This window comes from Leopardus geoffroyi, chromosome A2 (assembly GCF_018350155.1).
Source record: "Leopardus geoffroyi isolate Oge1 chromosome A2, O.geoffroyi_Oge1_pat1.0, whole genome shotgun sequence".
NCBI lineage: Eukaryota > Metazoa > Chordata > Mammalia > Carnivora > Felidae > Leopardus > Leopardus geoffroyi.
In genome coordinates, this window is record NC_059331.1 from 163,035,061 (window position 1) to 163,057,388 (window position 22,328).

General features: G+C 46.4%; 2 protein-coding genes and 1 pseudogene across 4 annotated transcripts in view; 1 reads left to right on the forward strand and 2 right to left on the reverse strand.

The window, feature by feature from the left end:
• Positions 1-8,858, reverse strand: part of LOC123607095 (GTPase IMAP family member 1-like) — a 60,383-nt gene extending 51,525 nt beyond the window's left edge. The window contains exon 1 of the mRNA XM_045496127.1: positions 8,824-8,858. The gene's annotated coding sequence lies outside the window, so the exon portion shown is untranslated. The remainder of the gene's footprint in view (positions 1-8,823) is intronic.
• The window catches only part of LOC123607094, a 71,426-nt pseudogene that overhangs the window by 33,525 nt on the left and 15,573 nt on the right, over positions 1-22,328 (forward strand).
• GIMAP1 (GTPase, IMAP family member 1) lies at positions 3,868-9,127 on the reverse strand. 3 transcript variants are annotated; one of them, XM_045496134.1, is made up of 4 exons: positions 9,050-9,103; positions 8,824-8,869; positions 6,196-6,246; positions 3,868-4,959 (listed from the first exon to the last, which is right to left on the reverse strand). In XM_045496134.1, the coding sequence occupies exons 3-4, from the start codon at positions 6,236-6,238 to the stop codon at positions 4,106-4,108; spliced, it is 897 nt and encodes a 298-aa protein (XP_045352090.1). In that variant the 5' UTR covers positions 6,239-6,246; positions 8,824-8,869; positions 9,050-9,103; the 3' UTR covers positions 3,868-4,105. The 3 variants fall into 3 exon arrangements, with proteins under 3 accessions (XP_045352090.1, XP_045352089.1, XP_045352087.1); XM_045496133.1 differs by lacking the exon at positions 8,824-8,869 and having other exon boundaries at positions 6,196-6,244; positions 9,050-9,127; XM_045496131.1 differs by lacking the exon at positions 9,050-9,103 and having other exon boundaries at positions 6,196-6,244; positions 8,821-8,838.

Below are 22,328 nucleotides of genomic sequence, written 5' to 3' on the forward strand. Positions count from 1 at the left end.
TGGCACCTGATTTTCTAATGATGTGGCGATCAAGCACTTTCATGGGCTGGCCTACCCCCATTAAACTCCATGGTACCACCATAGCAGTGGAATGTCGGGTCTGAGGCTTTCCAGCAGTGCACCTGTGGCTCCCTCTTTCTCCATTGTGTGAGACGACCTCTGGGTTTTGCTTTGTTTTGTTTTATTTGTTTGTTTGTTTTGTTTTGTTTTTGTTTTTGTTTTTTTTTTTTTTGCATAGTAATCCATTTGAGAAGCACAATGAAGACATTCCCCAAACTTCGACTTCACTTTGGAAAGACATCAGCCATAATAAATGCTAGAAACTTGGGAACTGTGTTATTTTCAGTATAGTTATTTCTCTTTTTTGGCAGTAAATTATTGTAAAGGAAATAAACCGATGTATCAGAAGTAAACATTAATATGTATGACCCTGACATCACTTTCACTGGTGATAATAAAACATCCAAGGGTCACAAAGGGCCAGATCTAGCCAGGTATAAGAACTAGGACAGTATTAAGGAGGGTCAGTGTCTGCTTTGGTCTGAATGTTTGTGTCCCCTCACAGGTTTCATATATTGAAAATTTCGTGCCCAAGAGCATGGTTTCAGGAGCTGGGGTCTTTGGAAGGTGAGTCAGTCAAGAGGGTAGATCCCATATGACTGAGAATTGTGCCCTTCTACAAGAGGCCCCAGAAAGCTGACTCATCCCTTCCACCATGTGAGGACACAGCCAGATGTCAGCAGCCTGCAACCCAGAGAGGTCTCTCACCAGATCCTGACTGAAATCACATCTCCATCTTGGACCTCCAACCTGTAGAACCATGCAGAAAATTTTTCTGCTATTTAGAAGTGGCCCAGTCTGTGCTTTTTTTAATTTTATTTTTTTTTTATTATGAAATTTATTGTCAAATTGGTTTCCATACAACACCCAGTGCTCATCCCAACAGGTGCCCTCCTCAATGCCCATCACCTCCTGCGTCCCTCCCACCCCACATCAACCCTCAGTTTATTCTCAGTTTTTAAGAGTCTCTATTAGTTTGGCTCCCTCCCTCTCTAATGGTTTTTTTTTTCCTTCCCCTCCCCCATGGTCTTCTGTTAAGTTTCTCTGCATCCAGATAAGAGTGAAAACATATGGTATCTATCTTTCTCTGTATGACTTATTTCACTTAGCATAACACTCTCCAGTTCCATCCGCATTGATCCAAAAGGCCCTATTTCATTCTTTCTCATTGCCAAGTAGTATTCCATTGTGTATATGAGACACAATTTCTTTATCCATTCATCAGCTGATGGACATTTAGGCTCTTTCCATAATTTGGCTATTGTTGAGAGTGCTGCTATAAATATTGGGTACAAGTGCCGCTATGCATCAGCACTCCTGTACCCCTTGGGTAAATTCCTAGCAGTGCTATTGCTGGGTCATAGGGTAGTTCTATTTTTAATTTTCTGAGGAACCTCCACAGTTTTCCGGAGCAGCTGCACCAGTTTGCGTTCCCACCAACAGTGCAAGAGGGTTCCTGTTTCTCCACATCCTCTCCAGCATCTATAGCCTCCTGATTTGTTCATTTTAGCCACTCTGATGGTGTGAGGTGGTATCTCAGTGTGGTTTTGATCTGTATTTCCCTGATGAGGAGTGATATGGAGCATCTTTTCATGTGCCTGTTGGCCATGTGGATGTCTTCTTTAGAGAAGTGTCTATTCATGTTTTCTGCCCATTTCTTCACTGGATTATTTGTTTTTCAGGTGCGGAGTTTGGTGAGTTCTTTATAGATTTTGGATACTAGCCCTTTGTCTCATATGTCATTTGTAAATATCGTTTCCCATTCTGTTGGTTGCCTTTTAGTTTTGTTGCTCGTTTCCTTTGCAGTGCAGAAGCTTTTTATCTTCATGAGGCCCCAAAAGTTCATTTTTGCTTTTAATTCCCTTGCCTTTGGAGATGTGTCACATAAGAAATTGCTGCGGCTGAGGTCAGAGAGGTTATTTCCTGCTTTCTCCTCTAGGGTTTTGATGGTTTCCTGTCTCACATTCCGGTCATTTATCAATTTTGAGTTTATTTTTGTGAATGGTGTAAGAAAGTGGTCTCGTTTCATTCTTCTGCATGTTGCTGTCCAGTTCTCCCGGCATCATTTGTTAAAGAGACTTTTTTCCATTGGATATTCTTTCCTGTTTTGTCAAAGAGTAGTTGGCCATACTTTTGTGGGTCCAATTCTGGAGTCTCTATTCTATTCCATTGGTCTATGTGTCTATTTTTGGGTCAATACCATGCGGTCTTGGTGATTACAGCTTTGTAGTAGAGGCTAAAGTCTGGGATTGTGATGTCTCCTGCTTTGGTCTTCTTCTTCAATATTACTTTGGCTATTCAGGGTCTTTTGTGGCTCCATACGAATTTTAGGATTGCTTGTTCTAGCTTCAAGAAGAATGCTGGTGCAATTTTGATTAGGATTGCATTGAATGTGTAGATAGCCTTGGGTAGTATTGACATTTTAACAATATTTATTCTTCCAATCCATGAGCATGGAATGTTTTTCCATTTCTTTGTATCTTCTTCAATTTCCTTCATAAGGTTTTTGCGGTTTTCAGCATCCAGATCTTACGTCTTTGGTTGGTTTTATTCCTAGGTATTTTATGCTTCTTGGTGCAATTGTGAATGGGATCAGTTTATGTGTCTTTCTGTGGCTCCATTATTGGTGTATAAGAATGCAACTGACTTCTGTACATTGATTTTGTATCCTGCGACTTTGCTGAATTCATGTATCAGGTCTAGCAGACTTTTGGGGGAGTCTATCGGGTTTTCCATGTATAATATCATGATATCTGCAAAAAGTGAAAGCTTGACTTCATCTTTGCCAGTTTTGATGCCTTTGATTTCCTTTTGTTGTCTGATTGCTGATGCTAGAACTTCCAACACCATGGTAAACACAGTGGAGAGAGTGGACATCCCTGTCGTGATCCTGATCTCAATCCTTCAGAAATACAAGCAATTCTCAGGGAATAGTATGAAAAATTATATGCCAACAAATTGGACAACCTGGAAGAAATGGACAAATTCCTAAGCACCCACACACTTCCAAAACTCAAACAGGAAGAAATAAAAAATTCGATCAGTTATCAAAAATCTCCCAACAAATAGGAGTCCTGTACCACATGGTTTCCCTGGGGAATTCTACCAGACATTTAAAGCAGAGATAATACCTATCCTTCTCAAGCTGTTCCAAAACATAGAAGGGGGAGGAAAACTTCTAGACTCATCCTATGAAGCAAGCATTACTTTGATTCCTAAACCAGACAGATACCCAGCAAGAAAAAGAGAACTACAGGCCAATACCCCTGATGAATATGGATGCATAAATTCTCAGTAAGATACTAGCAAATCAAAATCAACAGCATATAAAAAGAATTGTTCACCATGATCAAGTGGGATTCATTCCTGGGCTGCAGGGCTGGTGCAACATATGCAAATCAATCAGTGTGCTACATCACATGAATAAAAGAAAAGAAAAGAACCGTGTGATCCTGTCAATCAATGCAGAAAAATCATTTGACAAAATTCAGCATCCTTTCTTAAAAAAAAAACCCTGGAGAAAGTTGGGATAGAAGGAACATACTTAAACACCATAAAGGCCATTTATGAAAAGCCCAAAGCTAATATCATCCTCAATGGGGAAAAACTGAGAGCTTTCCCATTGTTTTTTTTTAATAGCAACTCAAGCTGACTAAGACAGTGTCTACGTTTTGATAAATGCTCACACACACACACAAATGTTTGTTTCCCTTTGCCAAGAATCCACTTTCTACAAAACACTACCAGTCATTCCACTATTTTTTCAAGAAAGAAAAATGCATCCACACTACTAAAATGAATTAAGGACATTTGAAAGTTAACCACATTTATTTGAATAGTGTACATATAGTCAAAAGTGACATATAAACGCGAAAAGTCAACTTGAGCCTTTGTAAAGTCGATATAGTGTCCAAGGCTTCCTGCGTCATTAAGACACGCAGTCTGAAACTCCACGTTTCCTTTGAAATTGGTTTTAAGTCTCTCTCAGCGCCTTGTACCCAGCCCCTCTCCTTGCAGGCTCCCTGCATTTGGAAGGGCAGAGCCTTCAATCTGGGTCTGGGGCCCCCCCACGGGAAAAGCAGCAGGACAGGTAACAGTTCCCCCTCCAGGAGCTGGAGCGCCCGCTGCCACCCCTACCGCGGGCCTCCAGCCAGCGCCGCCCCCGCCCCCGCCTCAGACCGCGGGACACCAGCCGCGCGGACACCAGGTGGAGCGTGTCCTCGGGACGCGCGTGGCGCCGGGCCCACGCCAGGCCGTACACGTCGTCGGTGAAGGGCGCGCCGTCGTGCTCCAGCGCCAGCCGCTCCACCAGCGCCAGCAGCTCGCCCACCTGCGCATCGCGCTCGGCGCCCTCCGCCCGGTTGTCCAGGGCGCACACGCGGCCGCCAAACTCGGCCACCAGGGCCCGCAGCGCGCGGTTGTCGGTGGCGCGCACGTAGTCGTGCAGCGAGCCCCCCTCCAGGTCCTCCCTGCGCGTGAAGACGAGCACGGCGCGGGCCAGGACGCCGGCCCCGAACAGCTCGCGGACGCCGCGCACCGCCTCCTCGTCCTGGGCGGTGAAGCGGCCCAGCTGCGTGACCAGCAGCAGCGCGTGCGGCCCGGGCGCCGAGAGCAGGTAGCAGCTGGCCCGCTCGGTGCAGTCCGGGTCCGCGTGCCGGCCTTGGGCGGTGAAGAGGTCGGGGGTGTCGGTGACCTCCACGCGCCACCCGGCCCAGCTCCGGCTCCCCAGGGCGCAGCTTCTGGTTACCGGGGTGGCCGCGAGCCTGGACGGGAAGAGCCTGTGGCCCAGGATGCTGTTGCCCGTGGCGCTCTTGCCCACTCCGGTCCTGCCGGCCAGGATGAGCCTGAGCCTGCGCTCCTGCGCCTGCGGCTGCTGCTGGTCGTCCAGGTCCTGGGAACCTGTGAGGACAGAGTAGGCGTGGGCCGCTGGCCTGAGAGCGCGCGTCCCGCTCCACAGGGGCTCCGGGCTGCCTCCTGAACTGAGGAGGGCACCCACACCTCCCGCTTCTGCTTGTCCAACCAGGCCTTTCCCAGGCGCTCTGGTTAGAGCTTGTGCGACTCCGGGGGCATCTTTAGCCACCTTTCTTCCATCTTGGGCTCCAGTGCGTGCACCTGCCCCCCAGTCCATGCTCTGGCACCGGGTGCACACTGCTCTGGAGGGTCCCCCTCGACGGTCGCAGGCCATGACTTCAGCTGACATTGCCTCTGGTCGTCAGCACCTTGCAGAGCTGCTCCGTGCTCGACGACTTCCCAGGCCTCTGCCAGACTTCTCCCAGGGCCATCCCAGCGAGGAGATGCGGGAGGGCACAGAAGGCCAGGGAGTGAAGGGCTGTCTGGAGTCCCAGACACCCTGGGTTGGAATCACAGCCCCGCATGTGCCAGCTGTGGAACCCTGGGCAAGTTTAGTCTAAGCGTTCAACGTCTTCTGCATAATGGGAGGGGTGACAGAGAGTTGTGTCTCCCAGGGTTGCTCAGAGTATTAGGTGACAGGATCTCTTTGCTTCTTCCCTTCCTCCACTTCCCCTCCTCCTCCCTCTTCTCTCTAGGAAACCTGCTTCCAGTAAGACACAGTTAACCCTCCATCCCTGTTCACCGACACAGTCTTCCTGGTAAACCGTGTTCCCTCCAGTCCATGAGCTCAACCCTCCACATCTTCCGTGAAGATCGAGTAGATGTATTATCCTCATTGTACCCTTTGGGACCCAAGGCACGGCTAGTCAAGGCACTTAATATCCTACAGTAGGACAGGGGCAGAGGTCCAGCAAAAATGCAAAGCTGGGGCGGTAGCTGTTTCACCCCAGCACATGTCTAAGATTGTCTCTGTTCGGTCTTTTTTTTTTTTTTTTTAATGTTTATTTATTATTGAGAGAGACAGAGACAGAATGCGAGTGGGTTCGGACAGAGAGAGTAGGAGACGAATCTGACACAGGCTCCAGGCTCTGAGCTGTCAGCACAGAGCCCAACGTGGGGCTCGAACTCACGAGCTGCGAGATCATGACCTGACCTGAAGTCAGACGCTCAACCGACTGAGCCACCCAGGTGCCCCAATGTCTCTGTTCAGTCTTGAGTTAGCCCATGGCCTTGGGACCCAGAGCTGACGCCTAGGGGCAAGTACACACTGAAATCAGTTCTTACCATCGGCATTTTTTTCATCCCTGGACATCTTGCGTCCTCCCATGCCCACCTGAAAGAGTTCCAAACACAACCTGTTAGTTCCTTCATTCCTTCAATCATTAATTCATTTATCGAATAGGTATAACTACCTAAGGTGGCCCAGGCAAGGTCCAAAGAGCTGGTGACATCCCAATAAAAAGGTCATGCTTCCAGCCCTCTGCTGAACATCAGAATTTGGGGAAGAACCCCGGAAGGATCTGGTTGGTATTGGAACCAAACCATGAGAACCTTTGGTGAGCCTCGTTGGTCCTTTCAGGGACCCTGAATGCAAATGACAGAGTGGTGGTGATAACCCGTCCTCTGTGTCAGTGAGTGAGCCTTAGCTGAGAATCTCCCAGGTAATTTATGTCAGTGGCATTAACTGTAGGCACAAAGTTTTCCCAGAAGATTCCACAGCCAGGGGAGACTTTGGAAAACCGTGAGAATCAGAAATTCTGCTCAGTGACATAGGAACCACCTTAGGGCGGTTGGCCGGGGATGGGCCGGGGAGGGGGGGCGCGGAGGACAAGAAGAGAGTTTGCAGTTTGCTTTTAAAAATTGGGAAAGATACTTATCTCCCATGCTGATGTGAAGAACCTGTGATCTGCTCTCCGAAGACCAAAGAATTTGGCTTGTGTCATTTGTGTAAATATGACCTGTGTGCTGGAGAGATGGGACACTCCCTTCCGGCTGCTGGTGTTCCTGCCCCGAATCTGAGTCCTCTCAAACTAAGCGATGACCCCAAGTCCGGCAGGATTTACTACAGCTAGCCACTCAGTGATGGAGTCTGCATGATCTCACGAGGACCTGGTCACAAGGGCGCAGCTCTGCTCTGTCTGCTTCACCAGTCCTGTGTCTCACTCACTCCCCTTCTGGGTCAGCTGCTCCGCAGAGGACAGGTTACAGGGCCTTTCCAGCCCGCCTGTGCGCTCACCCCCATGACCACTCCTTCTCTCCCACGTTTCTGTCTGAGTCCTCTCTGTTCTCCGCCATCCATGTCAAATGCTACCTCTTCATGGCAATACCTGGCTACTGCTGAGTCCCATGGGCAACACACAAGGACAAGCAAAGGGAAGGGTTGATTGATAACTTGTCTCTGACCTGTTAGATGACAGGTTTGTCTTCTGCGTAACGCCCCTTTCGGCTCCCCAAAGCCCTTGGTAAAGTTGATCCCACAGGCCTCAGGTGAGTAGTGATCTTGTGTGTAAAAATTAGCAAACTCCCATAACTGACTGCACAGCAGAACTGAAGAAACAGCCAGAAGATTCAGTGCAAAGAACAAGAATTTAGCTAAAGCAAGAAGTCCTTATCGATGATGGAACTGACCAAGTGTGCTCTAGGAAATCCACTGGACTCCTGACCCCTATGGGACTTCCCAAAGGTTTGCGATGGTTTGGGATGGGATTTGAAAAATTCTTCCAGAGTTTCTGAGAGCTGACATCTGGGGTTTAGAGGCTTGGAGTCACTGACTGATGTAGAACATGGAGACTCCTACCATCTTAAATGCGATTGGATATTATGTAGTCCCCTGCTTCCTGAACCTGCTGTCTTTTGGAAGTATTTATGGGAGTCTTTAAAATATATATTTGACATTTTGTTTCATAGATGTGTACTTTAATAAGAAAAAAGGGGGTGCCTTTGTGTCTCAGTCTGTTAAGTGTTTGACTCTTAATTTTGGTTCAGCTCATGGTCTTATGTTTTGTGGGTTTGAGCCCCACATCAGGCTCTGTGCTGATAGCACAGAGCCTGCTTCGGATTCTCTCTCCTTCTTCTTCATGTGTGCCTCCCCTGGTCACATGTCTGTCTCAAAAATAAACAAACAAACAAATAAATAAATAATATATAAATAAACATTAAAAAAACGGTATCTCTCACCCCTCCTCCTGAGGGATTTTTTTTAATTAAAAAAATTTTTTTTACTGTTTACTTATTTTTTTGAGAGACGGTGAGACACAGCTCGAGCAGGGGAGAGTCAGAAAGAGAGAGGCAGACGAAGAATCCAAAGCAGGCTCCAGGCATTGAACTGACAGCACAGAAACCATCGCAGGGCTCAAAGCTTAATGGACCCAGCCACCGAGGTACTCACCGCAACCCCCTGAGTGATTCTAATGCATTGGGTCCCTGCTCTGAGTTGTGAGCCATTCATCCTGTCCAAGCCCTTCATTTAGAGCCAGTGTGTGGGGATGAAGAGGGCTCCCAGCGCACAGAGCCCTGGGCAGCTTGGGCAGGGGAAGGGATGTGCAAGGACACACAAGCACGTGTACTGCAGAGGTCTGAAGACCATGTTCATAACTGTTGCTGGCTACTGCAAGTCCCTGGGGGTGCACAGGGCTGAGGAGGTGGAGGGTGTGAGTGGGGTTCGGCTCACAGACACGATTTCCACTCTGCGATGTGTTCTGAGGTTAGACTCACTTGTTTGTCCTCAGAAATGTCTCTCTCCTTGGCTGCACATGCCCTCAGCGGGAGTGTCTGCAGCCTTCTCCAGCGTGCTCAGCCCTGGCAGTGCTTCTAGCAAACACCTTTCTGACCAGGCGAGGAGCAGGGCAGGACGAAGTATGTAGTCCCAAGTAAAAGTGTGCGCACTCCAGGGCTGGAGAAGATGCTTACCATTTCTTCTTCCCTTGCTTGTTCTGAAACTCAGAGCTCCCTGAAAAGCCTGCAAGGGTGAAGTTATTCTTTCTAGATCCCGCTCCCCTTCCTGGGAGGTAGTAGAATGCAGGTGCCCACTCAGTGAGCTGCAACCAGGCCCTGAATTCCTTAGAGCCCTCCTATCCCCTCCCACTTCCTCCACTCCCCTCTGTCCCAGGTGGCTCCCTTCCTCCCCGTGTGTGCTCACCTTCCAGCAGAAGTGGTGACAGGCTCTATGTTGGTTGCAGAAACCCGCGACCTGGTGCTGTGCCTTGGGTTGTGAGTACAGAGGCTGTTCCTGCCAGCACAGCACAGGGAGGAAGTCTCAGAGCCCAGGGAGGGAGGGCCCAGTGGTGCCGATTTAAAGGGACAGGACATGGGCCAGCGAGGGGTGCCTTTGCATTGTTTCCACTGGGCAACCCACCCCCTGCTTGGGACTGTGCTGATCTTTTCCGAAGGTCGCTGTGGCACCACATCTTGTTCCCGGGAGGGGCTTTAACCTCAGTGAAGGGCAGTTTAGATTTCTGAGGCCTGTTCTCAGTTTTGGCCTCTGCCCACCACTCTTATGTCCAGTTGCCTTTTGCTTTTCGGGTGTTTTCCTAGAAAATGGCCTCTTGAGAGTCTCCTTCCCCAGGAATCAGGGAGGAATCCTTGACTGGACATCAGTGTGGACAGGGCCACCAATGTGGTCCTATCTGCCATCTCCTCATTCCTAAAGAAAAAGAGGTCTTTTCAGCTATTAAAGATCAGACGGCAGGAAGAGGATGGAATTTTCATAGGAGACTTAGTCTAGCCTCAAGTTGGTATCTCTGACCCAAGTGTCTGTTTCTCCTGTCAGGAGGTCATGAGAGAGTAAAATAGCCGTGAGTAAAATAGCCAGACTTTTTGTGGAGAGAAGGCTACAACAGCGTATGGTGCTATGTGCCCTGGACCTGGTTTGTTCTGGAATCAACTCTGCGATCTTGCCCAACTCACTTACAGTCTCTGGAGTCACCTCTCCTGGTGTGTAGTGAGGGCTTTCAGTTAACCTGAAGCTAATGCTCTGGGGCCTGATTTTTAGCCAGTCTTGCCAGTTCATTCTCTCTAGTGAAGATACCTCACCCATGGCCCTCCACCTTATCCCCCCACATGCTATCCAGCTTTATTGAGATATAATTGAAATGTAACACTGTAATTTTAAAGGGTGCAATATGTTGCTTTGATACACTCTATATTGCAAAATAATTGCCACCACAGTATTATTAGCTAACACCTGCATCACATCACATATTTACCATTACTCGTTTTGACTGAGAACATTTAAGTTCATCTACTCTCTTGTAACTATTAAGGTATGATACACTGGGATGAACTATAGTCACTCTGCTGCACATTAGATCCCCACAACTTAATCATCTTATAACTGGAACTTTGTACTCTTTGCCCAATGTCTCCCCATCCCCCCATCCCCCAGCCCCTGGTCACCACCATTCTACTCTCCATTTCTATCAGTTTGGCTTTTTAAAATTCCACATAAAAGTGATATCATACAGTATTTGTTTTTCTCTGTTCGACCTGTTTCGCTTACAATAATGCCCTCAAGTTCGACCCTGTTGTTGCAAATGACAAGATGTTCCTCTTTCTCTTCACAGAACAATATATATATACCCATAGTTGGACCCTTAGGTTGCTTCCACATCTTGGGTATTGTGAGCAATGCTGCTTGGAGCTTGTGAGTGCAGATCTTTCTTTGAGATCTTACTTGCATTTCTTTTGGATAAATACCCAGAAGTGGGATTGCCGGATCAAATGTAATGCTACCTATAAGTTTTGGAGGACCGTCCATACTGTTTTCCACAGTGGCTGCACCAATTTGCGTCCCATGCACAGAGCACAAGGCTTCCCTTTTCTCCACATCCTCCCTATCACTTGTTACCTCTTGTCTTCTTGATGATAGCCATTCTAACAGGTGTGAGGGGATACCTCATTGTGGTTTTGATTTGCGGTTCCCCTGATGATGGTGATACTGAGCACATCTCCATGCACCTATGTGCCACCTGGATGTCCTCTTTGGGAAAATGCCTGTTTAGTTCCTCTGTCCTTTTTAAATAAATTGCTGGGGTTTTGCTAATAATTATATGAGTTCTTTATGTATTTTGGGTATTAACCCTTTACCAAATATATGATTTGCAAATACTTTCTCCCATTCAGTGGGCTGCCTTTTTGTATTGTTGATGGTTTCCTTTGCCAGGCAGAAGCGTATTAGTTGGATGTAATCTCACTTGTTCATTTTATCTGTCGCTGCCTTTGCTTTTGTGGTCAAATCCAAAAAATTATTGCCAAGACTGATGTAAAGGAGCTTACCCCCTGTTATACTTTAGGATTTCAAGTCTCTGAGATTTATTGAGGCCCATTTTATGGCCTATTGGTCATATTTAGGAGAACGTTCTCTGTGTACCTGAACAGAATGCATAATCTACTTCGTTGGGTAAAGTGCTCTAGTGTTAGGTCTAGTTGGTTTATCTCTGGGTCACATCTTCTGTTTCTGTTTTGACCTTCTGATTAGCTGTGGTACGCGGTGTTCAACGTGGACATTGAAGTCTACAGCTTGTTGTTGAATTGTCTATTTCTCCTTGATGCCCGTTATTTTTTTCTTCCTGTGTTTTGGGGCTCAATTGTGAAGTTCATGTGTGTTTATAATTATTACATCTTCAAATTCACTGAATCTTTGTTCCAGCCATTGAAATCTATCGTTGAGCTCCACTAGTAAAATTTTCATTTCAGTCATACTTTTCTGCTGCATAATTTCTATTTTGTTGTTTAAAAAAGCAATTTCTGGGGCGCCTGGGTGGCGCAGTCGGTTAAGCGTCCGACTTCAGCCAGGTCACGATCTCGCGGTCCGTGAGTTCGAGCCCCGCGTCAGGCTCTGGCTAATGGCTCAGAGCTTGGAGCCTGTTTCCGATTCTGTGTCTCCCTCTCTCTCTGCCCCTCCCCCGTTCATGCTCTGTCTCTCTCTGTCCCAAAAATAAATAAACGTTGAAAAAAATTAAAAAAAAAAAATAAAAAAAATAAAAAAGCAATTTCTGTATCCTTATGGACACACAGACAGCAGCAAATCAAAGCCTAGAAAAGCAGAAAGGGAATCAGTATCCAGATTCACTACACCATGTTCCCTAAAATACCCAGTTTTTGACAACACCTGTAAGATGTACAACGAAACAGGAAGGTGTGACCCATATACTGGAAAAACTCAGGCCACAGGAATTGCCTGGCAGAGGCCCTGGATATTGGATTCAGAGACAGGGCTTCCAAAGAGGAATTCTAAGCATGTTGAAAGAACTGAAGGAAATCAGTGTGAAAACTCCCACCACTGGTACCATACTTGATGAAAGGCTGAGAGCTTTGCCTCTGTGATCAGAGATAAGACAAGGATATCTGCTCTGGTCGCTTCACTGCAACTTTGTGCAGGGGGTTTGCATGTTTGGCTGGACTCTCCTGGTGAAGTCTGCTTCCCCTGCAGGGTGAAACCTCTGGTGTCTCTCCTCAGAGGGTGCAGCCTGGGCCTGCACAGTCCTGGGAGGTGACAGTTGTCTTAGCCCCACTCTGTGCGTCCTTCCCTAACCACTCTGTCTGTCTGTACTATACCCGGTGGTTAAACCTACTGACCTCCAGCTGATTCCTCCCAAGATACTGTTCTCTTGCTGGAAGGCTGAGGGGACAGGGAGCCCCAGCTTCTCGGCCACACCTGCCAGAATGCAGTTTCCTTCCAGAGGAGCTGAGTGTGTGTTGGAAGGGAGGAAGCAGCTTATGGTAAGTGAATAGATTTGAAAATCTATACCTTGTACCACTTATGGCTGTCCCACCAGTACTAGGTCTGTAAGGTTCCTCCAGGGCATATGGAAGCCTGCCCTAGTTTTGGGTCAAACTCTGGCCACCATGCCAACTCCCCTCTTCTTCTTTCCTGCTGGCTGCCTGGAGTTTGCCTCCTTTTGTCTTCCCCTTCAGGTGTCTTATTATATTTAAATGAAACAGCGTCAAAAGGGAGCCAGGCAACAGTTACCACCATCTTACAGACAGCCGTCTTTATACGGAGTCCCGGAGTCCCGCTGTCCTACTAACTGCAGATATGGTGAACTTGCAGAGGGTGAGAGAGACGCTGGCCTCTCCCTGTATTTCCAAAGAGTCATTTATATTCTTTAACAGCTTGGACATGAGTCATTTCAGTGCAACTTTCACGTTCTATATCTTCCTGATAAATAAATAATAGTCAAAATAATAAAGCTGCTCGGCTGTTTGTTAGCTATTTATGTTTTGAGTGAAAATTTTTTAAAAGTTGGGGGGACCTGGGGGGCTCATTTGGTTGAACATCCAACTCATGGTTTCACCTCAGAATGATGATCTCACAGTTCTTGAAACAAGCCCTGCGCTGGGTTCTGTGCTGGCAGAGAGTGTGCTTGGGATCCTCTCTCTGCCTCTTTATCTGTCCCTCGCCTCCTCACTCTTTCTCTCTCTCAAAATTAATAAATTTCAATCAATCAATCAACCAATCATTCAATGAACAAACAACCAGTAGAAAAATTGGTCAAAATTTTGGAAGATAGCAGCATCCGTGTGCACCTGTTCTAATAAAGAGCAGAACTGACTTGTTCAGCCCACGTCAGGTTCAAAAGATCTAGCTGCTGTGCTTGCTTTGAACGGGTCCTGGTGGGAGATTCCCAGGAAGACATCCACCTCATCTTCAGGCCAGCACCAGCCTGGGGAGAGATGGGAAAAGTATCCTGTGCAGAGGCCAGTGAGACCTCCATGGTGGGGTTCCTCTTTGGCCCCGCCTTCCTACCCCAGTCCCTTTTGAGCACGAGAGCAGCCACAAATGAGAAGACATGACACTGTGACCTTGCCTTTGTGGCCTGATGAGGAAGACAGACTTGGGAGAGGTGAGGCAGGTAATTGCTGGGGCTGAAGTAAGATGTATGTTTTTCTGTGCATGAGTGAATTTACGAGAAATCACCCTGTTGCCCGTTTCTTGAAAATGCAAGGGACTGTGGGAAACAATAACAGAAAAAACTGTGCTGTGATATGGTGCCATAAATATAACAGTCTTTCCTTCATCCCTCGTTAAAGATTTACTTACCGTGTTTATCATTTGTAATAAAGCACTCGAGACACTCCACAAAGGTATGAGTGAAGCAATAAAAGATGTCAAGTTGAAACCAAAAGAAAGAAATGAAGGTAACAGCAGAAACCGTGCCAACTTTGTTCTAAATCCCAGAGAGGGCAGATCACTGAATGCTGTCGGCTGGTCCTGGCAGCCTGTGAGTTCTTTCCCTGACCCCCATTCTCCCAAACCGCCACTTCCACCGTTGGTACCGAGGAATGGCTAATAATCCAGGGGCCATCCAAGCAAAGGCTGTGGGGTTTGGAGGCGTGGGACTGGAAGGTCTAGGCGGATGAGTGAGGAAGGATGCTGTGTATGTGGAGAGTAGCAGAGAACTCGGGGTGAAACATGCCTGTGCCTTTGCTTCTTGTGTTCATGGCTGTTGGTGCTGGCTGGTAAATAAAGGTGATGTCCATAACCATCTGTAAGTGTCCATTACTCTGATGGCCCAGGGACACCAAAGCCCTGGGGAAAGAAGGCCCATACTCGTATTCACACCTGTGTCCTCCAGCCAGGAGTCTTGGGACTGGGTCCTCCTCAGGGTCTCCCTTTGGCGGCCACAGGCCCCTGTTCCACCTGGAGATTTATACCTACACCTGAGAAGTTGTGTGGGTACATGGGCCCAGGCTCATGAATCATGCCGGGGGGGAGAGACTTGGGATTCGTCCTCATTGGGAGAGGCCCCGATAGTCTCGCATGATGCTGTTCTGTAAGAGGCATTGAATTGAGACAATCTGGGACTTCTTATCTGTAAAGATACTGGGGCACATGGGGATTGTGTTTTTTTGGGGTCTGTTTCTGTTTGGGCTTTCTCCAAGCCATAGATCTTGATCGTGGCAGAATCAGGCCCACAGACTTTTCCACTGACTGATTTTCATATATTAAGGAGACATTTTTGCTGATTAAGAGAAAATAGTCCTTTTGTGCGGTGTTGGTATTCTGTAAGAGTGAGGGATTGATTGTTGCTGCTGGGAAGGGGGCCTGCTTTTACCTCTGACCCCCAGCTCATGGCGCCCTGACAGTCTGCCTGTTTGCCTTCAGATTTCAGGAGGCCTTAACCGCACTCCCAGGCCTTAAATTCCTGTGTGTCTCTTTTAAAGAAACAGTTGTTAGTTTTTGTTTTGATGTTGTATAATTGTTTCCAAAAAGAAAATTCTTCAGAGGACTGAAATGTAAGTTCTGAGAAAGCTACAAGCTCTCTCTCATCATGGAGACCTGGGGTCCGTCTAGGCCAGAAATGTGGCACGAATGAGGAAGAATGTAGTCTAGAAGATTTGCCCTGTTCACACCGTGCCACAGAAGGGGAGACCTTTGGGTTTCTCAGAGGATGGGACAAGAAAGCAGGCAGGGGCAAGGTGGAGGGGACATACTGGATGCCTAGCACTGCACGACAGGTCGGCCAAACTCCAGTTGAAACAGCTGAGACATGGATTGTGTGGTAGCTCCTGGAGTCCAAAGTCAAGATGCCAGCAGAGGTGTGCGCTCTCTGAAGCCTTGAGGGGAGGACCTTGCTTGCTTCTTCCTGGGCTCTGCTGGCAGCTGGCCATCTTGGTGCTCCTTGGCTGGCAGACAGGCTACCACTCTCTCTCCTCACGCATTTCATTAGAAGCAGCAAGGAGAAACCAGGCCGCACCTTCCACACTGTTCTCGGAATTCTCCTCAGCTAAATATTCAAGTTCATCACTTACATGGTCTACTCTCCACCCAGCAGCCCACCTCAGTTTAGCCCGCCTCCCTGCCACCTGCCATTTTATAGCAAGTGCCATTGTCCCTCCAATGGCCAGCAGCGTGGTCCCCACCTCTCTCAGGGACCTCACCAGAAAGTGACCTGGATGTTCATCCTACCACCGACATCCTCTTAGGCCTTTCTTTTTATCATGTACCTCAGAATTCTTGGAGCCTCCATGCATTACTCAATTTCGAAACGACTGGTAATTACCAGAGCAGGACCCTACTTCTTGGCCTTAAAATCTATATTAATTCCCCCAGGAGCTGCTGTAACAAATGACCACAAACTGTTGCTTAAAGAGCAGAAACTTACTGTCTCATTGTTATGGCTACTGTCTCACTGGCACAGGCTACAAGTGCCAAACCGAGACGTTCCCAGGGCCATACTTGCCATGAAGTCTCTGGGGAAGGATCCTTCTTTGCTGCGTCTTAGCTTCTGGTGCTGGCTGGCCTGCTTTGTTCTTTGCCTTCTAGGTGCTTCACTCCAATCTCTGCCTCTTTTGTCACATGGTGTTCTCTGTGTGTATCTGTGTGTAAACTTCCCTCACTGTGAATGAAACGATTCCAGGCATTGGAGTAGGGCTCAACCTTAACTTCATGACATGACATCACAGAGACCGTGCTCCAAAGAAGGTCACATTGTCAGGTACCAGGAGTTAGGACTTCTTTAGAGGGACACAATTCAACCTACAATATGGTAAGAGAGGGACAGTGTGTGCAGTGAGGGTACAGTACCCCTGATCTCTTCCTCTCCAGTCCTCGTTGCAGTTACCAGGTTAAGCCCATTGGGATAGTTTTCTTAGGTCTCTGCTTCTTGGAAATCTTCTACTGCCTAGGGCTTAAAATCCACATTCCTTGGCCTGGTATTCAACAGTCATTATAATCAGTCTCAACTCCTCTTCCAAGAATGAGATTCTTCTAGATATCATTGTTCCCGTTAGTATCCATTTTATACTTTTGTAAGGAACGAAGGTGATAATGATATAGAGGTCAGTGCCTGGCACACAGTAGGCCCTCAGTAAAGGCTGGTAATGATTCCTGCACTCCAAATTGTTAGCTGTTCTCTGCCTGTGTCCAGTGTTATTTTCACCTCCAAGGCTTGGATCATGCTGTTTCTCCCTCTCTTTCTTATCCACAGTTTTCAAAAAAAGCAAACTCATGACTCCTGGGCAAGTATAAACACATCAATGATTTTGCTCAATTCATGGCTTAAGGAGAGAACCAGTTTTATTCTATCATTGGTTCAAAGTTTCTTTGGGTGGCTCAATCAGTTAAGCGTCTGACTCTTGATCTCAGCTCAGGTCTTGACCTTAGGGTCTTAAGTTTGGGCTCCATGCTGGGTGTGAAACCTAGTTAAAAACAAACAATTGAGCAAAGAATAAAACAAAAAACACAAACAAACAGAAACACAAAGTTCATTTGAAATCAAGGGTTGATGTGTTCAAGAGAGTAGTAACATGTAATTTTTGAGTTCTATATTCCACCAGACAGAAAATTCTCTGAGTATCTCCAAGGCAGAGATATGCAAAAATTCTCTCTGTCCTTAAAGTGTTGTAAAATATCACAGCGGATCATCAAGCACAGTACCACACAGAATAATGGAACACTCCAGTAATCTCTCTTGCCTATTTCTAAGTTTTGGATCATTTTCGTGGTGTTCTCTACTTTGTGATCATAAACAGTCTCCGACAAGTATTGTTGATCCTAGAAGATTGTTTTTACTATGCATGGCCTGATTATTTATACAGATGCAGCAAGAATCTTAATTAACCGGAAAAACCTCCTTGGGTTTGCTTGGGAAATCTAGAGCCTAATCATAGTAAGCAACTATCAATTCCAAAGGATAAACTTCTTTTGGAAATTTTCAAAATGAGTTTTGAATCAGACTTTTCAAAGCCCCTGACATTCTTCTATCCTAGGAGTAGGAAACCAACGTCCAAACACTTGCTCCAGTAAACTTTGCATGCTGTACCCATAAATCTCAGTGAATTTCCCTCTTCCTGAGGTCTCCAAAATTTGCCTGGGTTTCTGGACTACCAGGGAGTGGACTTCCTTATTACCCGAGAGATTGGGATCCTGGAAGCCAGACATCATATTAGTTTTCTTATGAAGGTTTTGGAGACATTAGCTCCACATGTAACACCAACAATTGCTCCTTAGCAGTGGTCTGATGGTCTTTGATTAAACAACAGTCACTCTTAGATATCACACTGTACATATGGCCTTGCTGCAGAATCGATTTTTCCAATGGTATCTTTGTAAACAAGAGGACAGATTTTTATTAAACCCATGCAAATGATTCTATCATCATGAAAGTGAATGAAACACAGTAGAAGCATTTGTTTCTCAATTTTGAGGGTATGTGAAGATGAGGTAATGTTTAAAGATGGTTGTTGTGGGTTTACAAATACACAGTCTACTAATTCGTTTAAGGAGAAAGAAATAAGGTTTCCACCCATAGCCATACAAGTAGAACATCAAACAGAATGCCATCAATGTTCCAAACAAATAACCACAATGGCACATCTTGAATCCGTTCACTCAATCCTATGTCATTACTTCTCACTCTGCTGGATCTTGAGTCAGTCGTCTGATTTAATGAGGTACATATGCTTCCAGACTGAGAGTCCCAGTAGTCCTGGCTTTGCTCACTGGCACAGTCTGAGCATGGAGTCAGTGCTGCCATCTTGGAAACCTGCTCTGAAGAGTCTCTTTGAGGCAACAGTAGTTCAGAGCACGTCCTACAGTTTTTTCCTGAAGCTCCAAGACTGTGACCCTCTAGTGAAGACACAAATTCTGAGTGGTCACTTTTGGCAGATCTTCGGAGAAGCCTTAGGAGGAAGCAGAGACCTGTTTGAGAACAGGACTGAATAGTTGTGGTTCATAACTGAATATAACATCGTGGAAGTCATTAAAAGTCTCTTTGGGGGGCATGGTCCTTATTTCATGACGGTTTGTTCAATGTTTCCTTTGAGGGATTCAGCCCCAAGTGCACTGTCACACCTAACACCTACATCTCTTTTGTGACACGGCTGCCATTATCCTGCAAGAGGCAGCTCTTCTTGCACATCCGTGGAGCCAGAAGACAATTTCATTGAAGACATGTGAGTGCAGGGGCATAGATAATCCGGATCCCTTATCCTGGTAGATAGGCTGTGGAGGTGCTGAGTCTTCGTTTTCATGCAGTGCCCTTTGGGAGTGGAGTGAGTGGGGAGAAACCAGGAAACCTTGAGTGATATCCACTTAAAAGAGATTGTTACAAAGTAGAAGTGACTAGTTTTATTTGGCACCAAGAGAGAAGGCTCCAGAATCCCTAACCCCCAACATGATGGTATTTGAGGATAAGGTGAGTGGGTTTCCATGAGTTCATGAATCTGGGGTCCTCTTGATGGGATTAGTGCCCTTGTAAGAAGAGATAGCAGAGAGTTGCTTCCCTGCTCCATCATGTATGGACATGGTGAAACGGCGCCATCTGCAAATCAGGAAGTGAGCCTTCCCCAGGGAAACAAGTTGGCTGGCACATTGGGCTTGGGCTGCCCAGTCTCCAGAACTGTGAGAAATGAATTCCTGTTGTTCCTGCTCCCAGGCTGTGGTATTATGGTTATGCAAGCTGATTAAGACAGCATCTCTGATGTGTAGGTGAGCCTTAGATGGGTAATCTATGAGTCTAGCATACAGGGTTCTATTACTACTTCTAACTAATACCTATTGATCACTATGGTTTGAGTACCGCTTCACGTGTACAAATTTATCCGGTTTCACAATAACCGTCTGAAGTAAGTATTCCATTTTAAAGATTAGGGGAGTGAGTTGCAGAGAGGTTAACTCACCCAAATGTGGCAGACTGAATGGTGGCCCCCAAAGGATGGCCACACTCTAATCCCCAGAGCCTGTGAATGTTACCTTATTCCATAAGCATCTTTGCAGGTGTCATTAAGTTAATGACTTTGAGATGGGGAGATTATTCCGGATTATCTGGGTGGGCCCCAGATGTAATCAGATAGGTCCTTCTAAGGAGAGGCGAGAAGGCAATGTGATGAAGGCAGCAGAGATTCGTGTGATGTGGTCACAAGCCCAGGACAGCTGGCAGCTTCTAGAAGATGTAAGAGGCAAGGGATGGATTCCTCCTGGAGCCTCCAGAAAGACCCAGCTCTGCAAGACCTTGATTTTATCTCCATAAGACTAATTCCATGCTCTTGTCCTCCATAACTGCAGAAGGTGAAGTTTATATTGTTTTCAGCTACTAATGTTTTGGGAATTTGTTATGGAGGCAATAGGAAACGGATCCACCAAGGTTCCAAAGACGATATGTTGAAGAAACAGGACAATGGGGGAACGATTCTTTTGAACTACTGTTATTATTTCTGCACTATTTTAATAAGTTGAGCTTTGAGATTATCTAGATCTGAGCATCAGAAAACACCCTGAGCCCCACAAGAAGACTCCTATAGAATTCAAAGAATGTCTCTTAATGACCCCACACCTTTTGAAAATTCATTATATCCACATGTCTGTGTGTGTGTGAAATGGAAAGAATCAAAGGATAACATAAAAAAGGAAGCTGTGGCTTTGTCCACATTTATCTCTCTGCTTCTGACTATGTGGAAGGAGCAAGATCCTGGGTGGAAAGTTGTGTTTCCAGGGTTGCAGGAGGAGACAAGCGGTGGAGAGGCCTGTGGCTCACAGCATAGGTGCAAGTGGAAGGAAGCCCTCAATGATCAGGACCGTGGCTAAGTGAACAATTCAGATATGGGGCTACACTGCTTCTATCCAGAATCTTGTAGAAGGAGATCACTCCTAACTTAGGGCTCAGGATGGGACTGATGGGGGCCACATGCTCCTTTTTGACCAATGATCACAAGGCTGTCACCATTTGAGACCCGCATCTGATTTCTTGTGGCATCCATGGATTCTGTGTCAACTAGTCTCCTGTTCCCTCTAGGGAACTTAGCAGCATACCTGAGCATAATACCTGGAAAAGCAATTAGCTGACCATGAAAACATCCAAGGACAAGTTTCCCTCAAGGAATATGTAGCTTGAAATGAAACTAGGAAGTGGTAGAGATATTTTGGGGAGGAAATATAATTCTAGCTCTCCTCTAGACTTTTATGTATGCAGCCTCATCAAGACCAAGTTCATGGGTATGTGACCTGTGCCATTGCACAGGGCCCTGTACTTAGAAGGGTTTACTGTTCTATTGATGTCATCTTGCAATTCTGAATTTTTTTTGTTTGTTTTTGACAAAGGGCCTGGCATATTCCTTTTGTGCCAGACTTTGCAAATTACATAGCTGGTCCCGGTCTGTGTCTTTATTGCAAGTTGGAAAACAGTTACCTGGGACCCTCCACGTCATTAGCACCAATAACTGGTCTAATGGTATGGACCAATAATATAGTGTTAATACAATAATTTCCAAATCTAGCTGCTTCCCTCCATGGGTTGCCACCCCATTGTCCACTACTTCCTGCCACATTTAGTTCTCTTAGTACCCACCTTCAAGTGTGAGCATCAACTAATCCCATGTCTCAATGTAGTGAACAAATATATATAATCAGAAACATTATAATTTTACGATGATGCAACAGACAATTGGAACAGCTGGCCAACCGTGAGAGGTTTGACCATCTGCCTATCATCTCAAAGTTTCCAGAGCAGGTTGGAATGGATGCACTGGCTAAATCTGGGGAAATCTACCTGTGCCTGGGTCTGGGGTAGAGGAAAGTAGGAAGGTTGAAGGGGAAAGTTTGATCTCCTCCCTGGGTGCATCTTTGGTTGTCAGGTCATGCATATTTTGGGGCTTGAAAGAACCATATGAAGAAAACTAGAGAAGGTGTACGGTCATTGGAAGACTTTTTCCAGGCCACATCTTCCTTTTTTTCTCTTGGCTCCCAATGGTTTAGACTCTTGGCTTTGTACCTGAAGGCTGGTAAATTTTTAATGAGTAACTTGAGACCTTCATGAAAGACTGTCATGAAAACCCATATGATACAATCACTGGGAAGTGTCCCAGGCTCTAAAGTTGGACACATCTAGCCACGTATTTGAGTTTCTTCTTCCTAGAATCACCCCAGAGTCTCCCACGCCATGCAGGGAAGATGATCCAACACCACACCTGGCTCTGTTTGCGTGTTTTGTGTCATGTAATAAGGGCCTTTGGGACCCACCAGTATAACCCCAAACAACAAATATAGGTTTGGAAAATTTGGTGTGACAGCAGGCACATGGAGAAAAAGCTTACACCTTGGTAAAAGTAAAGCACTCCTCCAATTATAGGGCAATATTTCTGTCTCTTTAAAGACGAATAGTTCCTTCACTAGCTCCTCCCAAGCTCCTCTGAGCTTCCTGCCTCAGAGGTTTGAAGGGTGCAAACACATTTTCCTCACAGTGAAAGCAAAAGCAGCAGCTCAAACAGGTTGTTTGGAGAACAATGGGGAACTCAGCTCCTTCAAAAGAGGGTGAGTCTGGCCTCAGAGTAATGGAACCGTGAGGGGCAGCAGGACATAGGGGTGTGCATGGGTGTGGGTTCTGCTCCTAGAAGGGACCGAGTACTGTGCCAGCAGCCCAGCAATGAGGAAGCTGCCACAGGGGTCTCAGCAGAAGATAGGGTGGGACTAAGGAGATTGA